The sequence below is a fragment of the Protopterus annectens genome, chromosome 14.part0, assembly GCF_019279795.1.
Source record: "Protopterus annectens isolate FY-2018-M chromosome 14.part0, PAN1.0, whole genome shotgun sequence".
Lineage (NCBI taxonomy): Eukaryota > Metazoa > Chordata > Ceratodontiformes > Protopteridae > Protopterus > Protopterus annectens.
In genome coordinates, this window is record NC_056748.1 from 489,992,950 (window position 1) to 490,009,257 (window position 16,308).

General features: G+C 38.4%; 1 protein-coding gene across 2 annotated transcripts in view; it reads left to right on the top strand.

Moving 5' to 3' along the window:
* SLIT1 (slit guidance ligand 1) overlaps positions 1-16,308 on the top strand; it is a 3,022,655-nt gene that overhangs the window by 2,236,188 nt on the left and 770,159 nt on the right. For both annotated transcript variants that reach the window (XM_044056244.1, XM_044056245.1), the window contains exons 14-15: positions 222-385; positions 1,820-1,843. In XM_044056244.1, the coding sequence (XP_043912179.1) occupies positions 222-385; positions 1,820-1,843 (188 nt within the window). The remainder of the gene's footprint in view (positions 1-221; positions 386-1,819; positions 1,844-16,308) is intronic.

The following is a 16,308-nucleotide window of genomic DNA, read 5'->3' on the forward strand; positions in this document are numbered from 1 at the left end:
AGTGAAGTGACTTGGAGAGTTAGCACAGAGCTTAACAATGAATTTTGCAGAAGGTTTCAGAAGATTGCAGGAAGGCTCTGACATGACTGTGATTAATATAGAGTAAGCATAGACAACATGGTACAATATTACTGAGTCCACTCAAAACTGTGAAATTTATCTACCAAAATAGACATTTTTATATGTCTTTCCTGACTACCTTATTTTTTTCCTTTTCAAAGGCATCTGGCGCAAAATCCCTTCATATGTGACTGCAACTTAAAATGGCTGGCTGACTATCTCCGCTCCAACCCTATTGAGACTAGTGGGGCACGTTGTACAAGTCCTCGCCGTCTTGCAAACAAGCGTATTGGGCAGATAAAAAGCAAGAAGTTCAGGTGCTCAGGTAACTCCCCTTTCCTCCTTCTCTCCTCTTCTCTTCTTTGCTGTTCCTTCCTTAATTTCTTCTTTATAACCTTCCAGTCTTTCCAGAATGTTCTTATTATTATTCTGTATTTACTACCTTCTTACTTGCCTTTTCACTTTCTTCGTTCATTTTTCTTTTTCTTTGTAACTGAAATAAGTAGAGCATGTCGTCAAGATTTGTAGGTTATGTACAATACAAACATAAATAGACAGGAAGATCAGGTGACAGAAAAGGCAATTTACATGTAAACAATAAAACCAAAGACAATGGTGCTTCCAGAATGGTTCTATCTTATGTAGGAAGTAAATGAGGGAGGCTTTTGTACAGGGATAATCAATGATTTGAAGTATGAGTCTGCCTGGCACAATGTGAAATAGCATACTCTCTACTGCCAAACATTGACCTGTCTAATAACAGCCAATGGAGCTACAAAGATACGGTGTGTGTGTGTGTGTGTGTGTGTGTGTGTGTGTGTGTGTGTGTGTGCGTGTGCGTGTGTGTGTGTGTGTGTGTGTGTGTGTGTGTGTGTGTGTGTGTGTGTGTGTGTGTGTGTGTGTGTGTTTGCAACTTCTGTTGGGTAATCAGCAGTCCTGTCTTACAACAAAGTGCTTTCATAGTAACCTGAGGTGTGTTGGATGCAATACTTATGAGTGAAAATTCACAGACATGTCTGCCCTTGTGTAGTCGTAAACAATGTGTTTAACTCACTGGCATACCTCTCAACTGTCCAGATTTTGGCTCATATTTTTACTCTGTCCTCATGATGAAATTAATGGTTTTCTGACAAATTGCTAAGGACTGAAGTAACTAAATAAAACTAAATAATGAAAGACATTTGAGTTTCAGACTTCATATCCTTCATAAAATACATAATAATTAAAAACCTGATTATTTATGCAACTTTCTAAGTTTATAGGAGCATTATTTAAAATCTGTCCCTATTTTTGGGCCTTTGTCCCCCCATAATTTCTGGTTTTATCCAGATCTGTTAATGCTGAGAGGTTGAGAAGTATGCTCACTGGTTAACAAATTATATGCAAGTCTAACCAGGATGTTTCCAATGAAGGACAAATTGATTAATTTTGTGCAACTCTAAATAAATTGTTTATTTAAGTTATAAGTAATGGACAGATGACAAATTTTGTTTTTGGTTTAATTAGCTAATACTAGACAAACTGATTAATTCAGTTGTAACCCTAATAAGATGTTTTATCAGAAAGGAGGTAATAGACAAAGTTATTATATAAATTATTATAAAACTGCACATCCTCAAGGTGACACATTGTGCGTGAAAGTAATATGAACTACAGGAATGCCCACTGAAATAATTTGACTTGTAAAATGCAATTGTGGCAGACATACACCCAGTATCTTTTTTAATACGCTCTTTCTTTTGTCTAAATTTTGTTCTAGCAAAAGAACAGTATTTCCTTCCAGGTAAGTGATACATAGAATGACTGTCCTTGTGCTACTTGTTAGTTTGTCTTGTGCATCTGTCATCATATTCCACTTTTATGAGCAAGCTGAACTTGTTACTGACAGTGCAATTGTTTTAAAGGTCAGTCATGCCAAAAACTCACCTTTTGCATAATTTCCATAGAAATGTATCACCCGTAAATGGTGTGCAGTCCAAAGGAAGGCCTAGTTGTAACAAGAAAGGAGATGAAGTATCTAAAGCAAAATACATTTGCTGCATACCACTGCTGCAGAATGTGTATTTTAGTGATTTGGCCTAGCTGCCTAGTAGATAAACGATGAATATAGATCACATGTTGCTCTGAAGAGGAAAGTAATACTCCTTGCTCCATATTCTTTAGCAGAGTAGACAAATCATTAGGCAACAAAGTATATATATTAGTCATAGAACTTTTCCCAGTCTCTGAAATAAACAAAACAGAATATGTACATATACAGAAATAAATAATCAAACAAATTCAAACAGCACCAAAAGTATTAAATAGCTCTAGTAGTTGCTCACTTGTCAAATTACTTTTATCTATTTTTCTTCTTTTCACTTAAAAGATATACAAAACAGATATTTTTCTTCCTCTACAGGATCTGCTGAGTGGCGGAACGGTCTTTACTCAGTTATATTGAGGGCAAGTGCTAGGCAAGAATCCAATGACCCATTCATTTCTGCCTCGGGTGCCTAATCAGCCTTTCCATTCACCCATTGTGAGAGTTGGGAGACAAGGAGTGGGTCAGCTTGTGAGTCCACTGGCATAACATACCCAATCCCTCATTCTAGCAGTTTTTTCAAGCTCCATTGAATGCCACTTGCTATGGGAATCATGCCTCCATACAGTGATTTCCCCAATTAGTGCATTTGGTAGGGGGTTATTTCTGCTAGGCAAGCCCATACTGATACGGTGTAACACCCAGTGTTGGCTCCAGGTATTACTCAGGAAGTGAGCCAAAGCCCCCTCCCTCCTCCCAGGATGGATAAGCTGACGGCAGCTGTTCACTCTCATCCTCCCTCCCCTGGCTCTTGTTGGTAATCATACCTGAGTTGTCTGAGCCGTAGCTGTGGTTTCATCCCTCTATGCCATAAAACCAGTTAAAGAGACTAAATTTGTCATGTTGCTCCTTTTGGTGATGGAAGAAGCATTATTTTGAACTATGAAAGGAATGATTAATGCAATGTGTGCAGCATGTATGTGATAAAGGTTAATGGTGTAAAATTTAGCACTGTGATGGACTTGTGCCTCTCTCATTAAAAGACATGATCACTAGTACATGTTCACTGCTGGCTAAATGCTCAGTGTGGCTATGCTAATGTCTATGCTGTATTGTGCATACATAAGGTAGGAAACTAGTACAGATGTGGCACTGAGAGTACAGTTATGTTATACATATGGGCACACACACAGTAGTTCAGCCTGTGCACAATGAAGGGTGTTACCCTGTGCCCCTTAGATATGACTGCTTCAGGTCTCTGTCACAGTAAAGCTTGCTGGCCACTCTGCAGATTTATTATATCTTTGTATGGCTGACATCATAGTTCTGATATAGTGAAAAATAAATGAGCATAAGCAATTCATTTGTACAGCAATATTCAGCTTGAAGATATGCCTTTTCCTGTTCACAGCCCATTTGCTATTCCCGTTTTCCAACTACATCACTATCATGTACTTGTAGGAATTATTTGGTGTGATATGACTTTCACTGAAGTGCAGAGCATCTATAATATGGTAGCCATGAATCAATATTTTGCCCAGTAGGATTCTGATTTCATATTTATTGTTATGCTTCCCATGCTTACACCACTGACCACAGTTCTAGCTACTAAAGATCCCTCTACTGGTCACTGCTCTTTCTGCATTATTGATCACCTCTGTGTCCTAGGTTCCAGCACTATGTACCGCTGCTGGTCTGTGTAAACATAATTCAGTACACACAGTCTTTTGGCTACTAAGGTGCTTTACTGGTGTGGAGTGTGTTTTGCAATAGTCCAGTAAGCATGTTCATAGGTAAAGGTAAAAGTATTGAGCTATCCTTGAGGGACATTTTAAGCCTATCCAGTTTCGATTTTTGTGCTTGAAATAACCTATCCCATTTGGTTATAGACTGGCTTTACCCATCCCATGGTCAATAATTGGCATTACCTCCAATGAGAATAACTGGGATCATATGTGATTTTTATGCAGTAACAAGCCAGACACCCTGGCCTCATTGTCACAAGCCCAACCTCTGCCTTGCCCCCAAAGAAGATACACCATGTGTGCGTACTTATTTTTTCCACCCTAGCTGGCATTTAGATGGTCCAAGTCTGCTCTTGTAGCTGATTCAGCTGCATGGCACATAGATTTCTTGCATTTGCATTAGTAGTCCTGAAGAATGCTACAAAATTTAAAGATAAATTCTTACTACTGCATGTTTTAAATACCTTTCATGTGGCTTAAATTCTTCCCTCCACCTTGACTACTTAAGGAAAAATGTTAAGTCCTACTTTGAGCCAATAAACAGCCATAGAGAAAGGTATTCTACTTTGCTAACTTGAATAGGGCCTCCCTCTCATAGTCTCAGCATCAGAAACAAACTCTACCTCTATTCAAACAATAACCAGTAAAACTTGTATATTTATTAACAAGTTCTGTAATAATGGACACCACTGTAAAACACTGAAAAAAAGCAAATGGCTCCCTGTACAACAAAGGGTTAACCTTGTACTAGGATCCCAGCTGTTCAGATGCCTAATCAGCTAGACTGTCTGTTTCCTACCAACTAAACTGATTAGACAGCCTTCCTCTTACAGTCTCAGAAACCATGACCACTGTCCCCTCACTGCAGCCCCCAAAACTAAACTCCATTGTACAGATCACTGTTCTTTTTAATGGGTCCAAAGCTCTAGGAAAGTATTTCCCCAACAAATAAAAGACAACTTATCTTACCCAAAATATAAGACTCAATTAAAAGCCCACCTCCTCGCATCAGCCAAATGTCATGGCCTCTCACCCACTCATATCACCTAATCTGAGCTACGTCTTTCTTTCTTTCTCTTATTAGTAACACCTTTACTGTCCCTTGTATAGCAGGTTTTGTTGCACCGATCTACACTTCTTACTCACATAATACTTTGCGTACTATAACTTCTCTTTTTGATTACTCACTAACTGTCTAACGTGTTTAACTCCAGCTAAGTATCCTATCATTTCTAGTTAAGCAACACAGTTATAATTATCACACAGACACGTTGCTTTGTGCAAGAAATTTGTTTTGATTTATTGCAAGCAATGTCTTTTAAAACGTCATAGAACTGATCCCATGCAGGGAAAATGGGTTTCTGCTCTAAGCATTCTTATGACTGTATTTAGGGGGCATGGAAGGATCATGGGGATATTCCTGGCTTAATGTTTATATATTATAAGCTGCTACATTACTGGCAGCATTCTCTAGACAAATTGTACAGAAGGATGGGCTCCCCACATAACCTGTGTTTGATGTTTGTTGAACAGGGGCCTGATTATGCCCATTTGAACTGGTACTGCTTGGAAAGTGGGGGTTGTGTGAAAGGGGTCAGGATGCAGCCTCATGGGCATTGAGAGTACAATTACCACTTTATCCCATATTGGTCAGCTTTTTGACTTCTAGGCTTAGAAATCCAACCCTTTCAGATTGTAAGAACCAGTATATTTGGATTAGGGCTGTTTTTGTCATTGCAGTAGCCATTTTGTTTAGACATTGGAAAACAACCTTGAAAGTGTGGGGAAATACTTTGCCTCTTATGAACAAAGGCTCTGGTCAATTTATAAGATGTTGTTATGAGGGAAGGAACTGCAAGAATATTGGTCTATCTTTTTAACTGTCTCAGTCAATAAATGGACCACTCCAGTATACCTGTATAACAGACAGCTGTTATAGGCATGTGGCAGGATTACTGGTGAAATTATATTTTTTCTCTTATATTAATATTCAGTGCAGAATTATTTTGCTCTTAAATTTCCCTACATGTTATATTTTCATTTCAATTATAATTTATTTTTACAGATGGCTAGCACCAACTCCATAGGCTGGTATAATTTACCTAGTTAATTATGGAATACTTTTCAGCAATTATTCTCAGATATGTTGTGATTATATTCTATTATGGACTGTTTCATTTTATTCTTCTGTATTTGACAAGGTTATAGTTAGTTAAGTTTGTTTTACATTTAGTTAGTTAATACTTTCATAACACATTTTCTTGGTTGCATGATTAAACTGATTCATATATACTGTATCTTTTGAGATTAAGATTTTATAAACCTTACTGCTTGCGGTAGCGTTGTCGCCTGACAGTAAGACATTGCTCCGTTCGATTCTCAGTTAGAGCGTTTTCTGTGTGGCGACATGCGTGAATGGGCGTTCCTTCATTGAAGGTTGTGCTTCAGGCCTGGCAAGTCGGCATGTAAAAATCTACTGCCAATCATTAGCGGACCGGAGTTCCGCTGTGTCGACTCCTAACCAGGAAAAGCCGAAAGACACAAACAAACAAACTGCTTGCAAAAATAAAAATAACAATACTGCATTTTACAATTGTAGATGCTCTTTTTATCTTTGTTAGCTCTTAGTGGTATTTCACAGATGTGTATTTTCAGTATAGTTTTGCTCTCTCTCAGTAAACCTAATTCTGACTTTCTTTGTATTCCTCGGCTGAGACTAAAATTGGTTACTTGTGATCAGTGCTGTTCTACAGAAAACATATTAAAATAAATCAAGTAAAATCCTATTCAGGGTCACAGGGGAGCCAAGCTGCATCTTGGCAAGCAATGAGAGTAAGGCAAAGAGCAAGTGCTTGTCAAAAACACCAGTCCATTGCAGCACACACACGCACACACACACACACACACACACACACAAAAGCATAACAGACACAACACACACACACATAGACAAAAACACAACAAACACACACACACACACAAAAGCATAGCAGACACACACACACAGACAAAAGCACAACAGACACAACACACACACACACACACACACACACACAGAAGCATAACAGACACAACATACAAACAAAACACACAGACAAAAACACAACAGACACAACACACACACATACACAAACACAACACACAGACAAAAACACAACACACACACACACTGCTCACATACATACAGGCAACTCTTAGTCTTAGCGGATCATTAATTCACCTGTCAGCATGCACCAGGGATGTGGGAGAAGACTGGAGATTCAGTGAAGCTTCACAGATACAAGAAGGATATGACGACTTTATATAAAATGTACCCCATCATTTGGGAACTGAACTAGAGAACTGAGCTCTGTGAAGCAGCAGTGCACCATTGCCCTGTTGCTACTTTATCCTCATTATCCATCCCCTAATCCTCATTAGTTGTTGTGCTATCATCATTATCCCTCCCCAATCCTCATTAGCTGCTGTGCTATCATCATTATCCCTCCCCTAATCCTCTTTAGCTGTTGTGCTATCATCGTTATCCCTCCCCAATCCTCATTAGCTGTTGTGCTATCATCATTATCCTTCCCCACTCCTCATTAGCTGTTGTGCTATCATCATTATCCCTCCCCAATCCTCATTAGCTGCTGTGCTATCATCATTATCCCTCCCTAATCCTCATTAGCTGCTGTGCTATCATCATTATCCCTCCCTAATCCTCATTAGCTGTTGTGCTATCATCGTTATCCCTCCCCAATCCTCATTAGCTGTTGTGCTATCATCATTATCCCTCCCCAATCCTCATTAGCTGCTGTGCTATCATCATTATCCCTCCCCAATCCTTATTAGCTGCTGTGCTATCATCATTATCCCTCCCCAATCCTCATTAGCTGCTGTGCTATCATCATTATCCCTCCCCAATCCTCATTAGCTGCTGTGCTATCATCATTATCCCTCCCCAATCCTCATTAGCTGTTGTGCTATCATCATTATCCCTCCCCAGTCCTCATTAGCTGTCGTGCTATCATCATTATCCCTCCCCAATCCTCATTAGCTGTCGTGCTATCATCATTATCCCTCCCCTAATCCTCATTAGCTGTTGTGCTGTCATCATTATCCCTCCCCTAATCCTCATTAGTCGTTGTGCTATCATCATTCTTCTTTTCCATCTCCTAATTAGTTAACAGCTCTCTTATCCTTGTTACTCATTTTCTTAATTTAACAGCTGTTCACTTACCCTCATTAGTCTCCCTTTACCCTCATTAGTGGTTTTCTTATATTGTTTTTATTTTTATTTGTTAACCAAGTAAGACAACTAGAGTCAAATGCCTCTTTTCAGGGCTGCCCTAGGATCTCTGCCTGGTTACCTACCTAGAGTCATACTTACGAGGTCTCCCGTTACCCTAGTTATCTCTTTCTGTTCCCTTATTGTATATTATTTTATTGTCAGTTCCCCTTCCTTTTAATAACTTTATGCCTTTCCCTTTCTTTCTTTATATTTTCAACAATGTATAGCTTTAAATACCTTATGCTGAGAATAAGGGATAAAAATAAGCATTAATGGAGTCAAAGACCACACTAAAGAATGTTTTAAGTTCTGGTAATATTAATGTAGCATAACTAGATTAAGAGTGTCTGTATCAGGAGCATTTTCCGAAGAATAAAAAACCTGCTTCTCTAGTGTTGGGCATTATTTAATTACTACAATGTTTGCAACTTTTTATTACAAAACCAGACTTTTTCATGAGGAACAAAGTAAAATTCAGAGGGAAAAAGTTAGACATTTCTGAAAATTAGGAATAGTTGGAAGGCATGTTGTAGCTTTCCTAATATTCATTGCTCCTTTGCTTATTTTAAGTGTCCTTCACCTTATTTCATTTTCCTTCCATTTAAACAACAGTCCCTCATATTTTTATTTTTTATTTTCACACTTTTAATTTTAGTAATCCTTCTGTTAAATGGAACCAAACCGAACAGCCATTTTCACTTTTACTCCATTTGTTCCCCTATCAGAAAAGCTTTTTTTTGTTTCTACATTACCTTCTGCTCACTATGAAAGTTTACCGATAGGGCTGTTTCTAATACTGATTACTTACAAATGTACTGTTCCAAAATCTAAGACCCTAATTCTTGAGAGGTTTACTGCATTTGTAGTAATAGTGTTACCCTAAACTATATGGTGATCACAAACGCCTGAAGTTTGTCCTTTGGGAAGCCTGCAGTGCTGCCCCTTGAGTTTGTCCTTTGGGAAGCCTGCAGTGCCCCCCCCCCCCCCTGGGAGTTTGTCCTTTGGGAAGCCTACAGTGCTGCCCCTGGAGTTTGCTCTTTGAGAAGCCTGCAGTGCTGCACTCTGGGAGTTTGTTCTTTGAGAAGCCTGCAGTGCTGCACTCTGGGAGTTTGTTCTTTGAGAAGCCTGCAGTGCTGCCCCCAGGAGTTTGTCCTTTGGGAACCCTGTTTGCCATTGGCTAGCCAAGCAAATAAGCCTTTGGGACAATCCATAATGACTCTTCACTGTACTGCATCTACACAAAAAAGGCTGCATTTCACATCTGTCCAAAGTTGGCAGCTAGAAATAGCATTTTCTTATTTAAAAAAAACTTCTAATAGTGCCTTGAATGACAGCTATGTTAGTAATGAAAATCTGTGTAACCCTTTGATGTGAACAAAAGGCATGCCTGTCACAAGAATGGCCCACAGCTGTTTTACCAAAATGTTTTCTAAAGATTATATGTCAGGTTTGCTTTCGGACAACCCTGTGTCTGTCAGTATAGTATTCATTCAATCTTTCTTGGGCTGTATTCAGTTCATTTGACCCTGATCAAGTACATAACTGGCTAGATGCACTATCTTTTCAGTTTTGAGGTTAGCCTTTGTATAAAGTCAGCCACTTCTGTGCAAGTTTGGCTGCTTAGTTTTTGAATTATGGAACGGGTTTCTCTACACAAACCAAGGTCTAAGTTTGGCACTTGATGTATATGGCATGTGAAGCCTTCTATATCCAAGAAAGCCTGTTGGGCACATCTGCTACCACGGAGTCGAGGTATTGCCTGCTCATGTTGTGCACTGATTGTTGTCCAGGTACAGTGTTATAAAACACAGCATATAGAAGGGTAACAGAAGGCTATCAGTAACTATTAACTGTTGTACTGTTGTCTTTCAGTCCAATAAAATAGGTTCCACATTGTAACTATGAGGCTGCAGCACACAGCATTTTTGTTTCAGAAACAAAAGTCTAAACCATCCCCACAACAGTGATCTGGCAGCTGCACTGTATATACATTACAATTTTAGAATGTTGTATTAGTACTATACCTAAAGTAGTAACACTGTTGCGAGCTGGATGCAATGTCATTCTGCAGAGAGAAGTATGAGAGGTGGAACCTGAGAGGAAGGACACAGGCTGAAAAATGACATGGGTGACAGTTAAAAGGGGGATATTTAATGTCAGACTTTTTGGAGAGGATGGCAAAGTCCTGAAATGTTTTGCCTGAGACATCAAAGGGGCTCAGATTTATCTGAGACTGAGATAGGCAGGAATGATGCCTGGATATGGAGGGGATGGCTGCATAAAGGTGAGCTGCAGTGCTCAGATACATTTTAAAGACAGCTCATACTCTTCTAATTGTATGAGCATTATGTTTGCATAATGTTATAGCTGCATGATAGTTAATAGTATCATCTCCAAGATGTCTGAAATTTAATTAGATTTTTCTTTATTTGTATGGTATACATTAAATATGGTATACCACAACAGTTAACATATTGATATATAAAGACACAAGCCTGAATATAAATTTTATCAAACGCCAACTTGTATACAGCTGTACCTGAAGAGACATTTAACTTACTTGCCCTTGCAATGGCTCTCTTATAAATGGAACCTCTAGTATGAATGAGACTTCCTGGCAACAAGTTTAATTAGTTACATATTTAATTTGTTTGTTAACAAAAGCCCTACTGTATGAGTATGCATCCACATTAAGAATGTTTCATTTGAGATGGCATAGATAACAGCATATAGCATTTAAGACATCAGTTCTATTAGGCTTCAACCTGCTATTTATTTCTGGGCCCCTTCCGCACTAGTTGTATTCCTTTGTGCTTGCATGATCATTAAGAAGACAGAAGAACCTGTTGTCTTGTGGTTAGTTCACAGTGCTAAAGCCCTGAGCTGATAATGAGGGTTTGATTCCTTCCACCATCATAAGCACACTATGTGACACTGAGCATGTCATTCAATCAGACAGTGCTCCTAGCATGCCCTGAAAAGGGACAGTTGTGACCACTGGGCTTACCTGCTCAGCAAATAAGTAAAATAAAATATAGCAGGACAAATGCTGACATATATTCTTAACTTCCACCTGTCTTACAGCTGCATCCCTATCTTGATTTCTACTGTAGGGAGTTGTCAGATTTCTACCATCAGTGATAACTTGCTTAGAATTAAGTACACTTAATATGCTGCACACTACTCTGCTACATGGAACAGTAAGTAAAAAACACAGATAAATGAAAATAAGCATTACGACTGGCCCTGCCACAATATGAAATTCACTTGTAATTCTGTTTTACTTTAAAGTACCAGACCATCATTTGCTAAATGGATATCACTTACTGAAAAATAAGAGTCGTAGCACAAATGTTTTAAATTGCATAGAACTACAGAACCATTATACAGTCTCGATTTTGAAAGTTGTTTAACAAATCTGTGTACAGTAAGGAATAATAAACAGTATTACATTTCACTGTAATAAAATAGCCAGTACTACATCAAGTATATCAGTTTTCACATCGGATTATTTGTCTTAAATCTCCTAACATTTCAATTTCTTCTTTACTGAAGCAGAACAACAAGCAGTCTCAGCACTCAAATTATGAACTAAACAAAAATAAATCAAATATAATATTATTTAAAGAGTGTTTATTCAGGATTTTTTCTGTTAAATGATTCATATTTTTAATGTAAGATTTATGGCATACTATAAAAGTTTAAATGTTACAGTTACCAAAATAACCAAGGAAAAATAGATAACATTAATTTTTTGTTGACACCTAACATAACTAAAATTAACGTTTCTGCAATAGTTGCTACCTCTGAAATCAATTTATATTATGTAGTCCTAATAAATGCTTTTAGAATATATCGGTAATATTTTATGACTGGTTAAATAAAACTTGCTGTAGTGTTTGCATAAATGCTCTTAATGCAACTATTTCAATTCAAGCAAACTTTTGAGAGCACAAGACTAAAATGTAGATGAATAAATATCGTTTCCTTCTTCTATACATTTATAACATCAGACAAAAGTTATTTTTTTCTGTATTACTAAAATGTAGATAAAGAAATAAATACTGTCTCCTGCCTCACATCTATAACTTTAGACAAAAGTTCTTTCTTTTCTGCATTACCAAAATTTAGATAAATTAATAAATGTTGCCTCTTTCTCCCTCACATCTGTAACTTTAGACAAAAGTTCTTAGTTGTCTGCATTACCAATCAGCTTCAGTACAAACCTAGAATTTTCCCCAATGTAGTGAGACTGCACAAGTAATGAAGAAACAGCAGCCTCGACATCCTGCCATACTTAGGAATGGCAGATGGCACCTAACTGCATTGAACTGCCTTCCCCTTCAGTGACTCCCAAAAGATGAAGTAAGACAGAGCAAGTGCTGGCAGCTTTTACTTTGGTATTTCATCTTGCCACTGACATAATAGTTTTCTAAACCTGCAGCATCTAAATAAAGTACCATTACTGGAAGAGTAATTTTCAAGTTCTCAAAGAACCTGCTTCTTCTGTATCTTCAAAGTTCTGTATTTGAAAACAATATTACTTGTAGCCTTAACCTTGGCAAAAAAAGGGATTCTAAGTTACAGACCCTTATGTTGGTTCCCCCCCACTTTTTTTTCATAGAGTCAGGGTGATCCTCAGAACTAGCCTTTCTTTTATGTCAAAAGTAGTAACCAACATGTCTTTCAATTAGTCCATTATTCTCCTACCTGCATTTCTCAATCCATAATATAAAACAGAAAGGAAACAATTTACTAAATTAATACAGACAACTAAGATTCTGTTTGGACAAGACTAAAAACATTAGAAAATTTGATCATTTTGTTTTCTTTGAAGGAAAAAAAAGCAGGGTCTTCCAGTCTCTAAACAGATCATATCTAGATTAGATGGGTATCACTTGCCATTTATTTCTGTTACTCCTTCCAATGCAAATCTTCTGAGGTCACTTTAGAGGACATATTGCTAGAGCTATTGCTTCCTCTTATGCTTTTTTCCAAGGTCTTGATTCCAAATCTATTTTAGAGGCAGCTATGTGGTCTTCTATGTACACCTTTACCAAGCTTCACAAAATAGATGCCAGAACAGGTTTTGCCAGAACTATCCTTCAAGGAGACCAAGTGGTATAATAATAAGGTCATCACCTCCTAAGCACATGGCACAAAGTTTGATCCTGACCACTGGCCAATGCCTGTATGGAGTTTTCATGTTTTCCCCATGTCTCTCTCTGGGGGTTTCTCCCACCTCCTAAAAAGCATGCTGAGTGTTTCTACCTCTAACTCACTCATAAGTGTTTTGGGCAGCAACAAACACTTTAGATGGTGCCTATAGTGGAAATAGTTGTATAGACCAACCACTCTGGCATAAACTGTGGTTTATAATGCTGCACACCATGCTAAGGCTAGCCACTTAGCTCTGTGTAAAAATTGGCTGTATGTGAGTAGGTTATTTTAACAAATGTCTTCAAATGGACATGAGCATTTGCAGGTGATAAGTGAGCTGAGGATCCACTCTATACTGACCTATGCCAGAAGACCCATGCTAATCATGGCAGTGGTACATGTGCCCCTACTGGCCAGTGTGTCGCTGCAATACAGCCCATCAGCCCTGAGTCAATAAGTTACTCGCCAGCCATTGTCCAGTTGCCCAGCTTGGGTTACCTAGGATAGCTTTGTTGAGCAAAATCTGGACATCAGACCAATCAACCTACTAAACATGAACTATGAATTGCTACACTCAATGTAGTTTCACTGACAGGATGCAACTTGGAAGTGGATGACTTGATGGTGAGGAGGATGCTGGACATTTATGTATCCTAGATACAAGATGGAGAAGCATTGCAGAAAAGCCAGTTGGCTTAGGATCCAGAGTTTAATACTCAGGGCATGGGACAGACTAGAAATTATGTGAAAATTGTGATGAGAAAGAGATTTTAGAAGAGAGTGAGGGATGTCATCAGAATTAGTAACAGAGCAGCTATGCATCTATGCCAGATATGGAAATAAGATACTTAAGGAAAGATGGTGGTGGAATGCAAGAATTAATTAAAAAAAAGGAGTGCCGGAAAAAGTAGGAGATATAAAAAATGGACCGGGCTAAGAAAGAATACTGGTTAGCTAACAAAGAGGGTAAGAGTGGACTTATAATAGTTAAGAATAAGGCATCAGAAGTACTCTACCAGTTTCTGCAAAGTGACTTAGATGGCACAAAAAAACACTATCACGTTGCAAGGCAAATATGGAAAGATAAAGAAGATAGCCAGACACCCTTTGTGATGCCCCTGCACTGGCCCAGTAAAGAAGGAGCCTCAGTCCTCCTCACTGGCAACAGTGAGAGACATACACAATGGGAAGATGACAAGTATACACACAGTAAAGTGCAATTTCCCCTTAAGAGCACACAGAGATCGCAGTCAGTCTGGGGCTGGTTTCTCCCTATTTCTCCAGATCCCCAATAAGACTCCCCACTGGCAGAGCTACAGGGTTAAGATCTCAGCAGAGTGGCCAAGCTAAGACCTCCAGCAGCCTCTCTGCCCAACCAGTGCTTCCTGTCCTTGCCCAAGTAGCTGACACAAACACAATTTGATCGATATACAAACATACACACACCTGGGAAAACCTGACACAGGCTATGCTCCTTTCTCTCCAGACTATAAGGTAGTACCAGCTGCCACTAGCCTTCCTTACTTATCAGCTACTATAAGGTCCTTACAATGGGTGTCCAATCCTACTATGTAATATTATTATTAATCCAAATGGTAGTCTGCCCAAGACTTGCAAAGCTATTTAGGAGTAGTCTGTACAATGTCACCAAATACATATGCAAGTACTCAAGGAGCTTAAATATGTCACAGAAATATCAGCCACAAAGACAGGTTTAAATATATTTAATAATAAATGATAAAAGAACAAGACAATACTCAGAAAACAAACACAGCTACTTCAGATTTCAGAATCATAGGAAATATTTTAAAACAACATTGCAGGACAGTCTCAAATATCTACAGAAAACATTTAAACTAATCTTTACTATATTCCTATCTATATCTAAGAAAGATACTATGCTGTCAGTTTTACTTACAGACAAAATGTAGGCAGAAGTGCTGAGTGGATGTTTCTAGGTCCAAGACAAGATACAAAATGCATAGTCTCTGTCTGAGAGAGTTCTTAAATTAATAATGAACATTACTGCTGGGTTAGCTTGGATGACATCACTCTTTGTCACTTGGCTTCAGTTCCCCAGCTAAACAGATACTAACAGAATTTTAACATCTCTGTATGAGAAGTACATATCTCTCAGAAGTTTACAGAACTTAGAAGTTGTAAAACAACAAAACCCTTTTACATTTGACACCTAGTAATTATTTCTGTTTCAAAACAATGCAAAAACGTCTAGCTCTAGACATTGTGTCTGCTATTGAACTGAAACTGAGAGATGACATACTCGTAAAACACTTTCATTTCAACTTATTTTCTGGAAGCTTTACAAGTTAACTCTGCATGTTCCAGCTTCTACTATTAAAACATATATTTGCACAGGTATATAGTTTATATACATGTCTGTTATTTTCCAGTAGGCTACACTGTGGACACATCCTTGAAGCTCAGTACTGTACAAACCCTATTCAACACATACTTTTGCACCAGTAGTTTAATATACACATAGCATATATTTCTCTTACATTTGTAAGACAAGTATATGAATCATATTAATATTCACAAATGACATATGATTATTTACAAAATTCCAGATAGCTGGACTGGCAGTGTCACACCCCCCCCCCCAAAAAAAAAACCCAAGCTAGTTTTTCAAGTGACACTTGAGAAAAGTTGCCTGAGAGGGTTGAGCCTATCAGGGAATACCTTACCGCATTCCCTGTCTTGAGACCCCATCTGCATCGGCATTGCTAACCCCACTGCGGTGCTGCACTGTCATATCATATGCTTTCAACTCCAGGCTCCACCTTAGTAACTTGGCATTTTGATGGCTGACTCAATGTAACCATGTTACGGGATTGTGGTCTGTAACTAGAGTGAATTTCCTTCCATACAGATAAGGCTGAAGTTTCTGCAGTGCCCACACTATGGCTAGACATTCATTTTCTACAGCTACGACTGAGATATACCACTGCGTGCTTTTCACCCTCTGAGGAAACCTGGCTAAGTACAGCTTCCATCCCATGGTTTCAAGCATCCACCTGCACAACAAATTA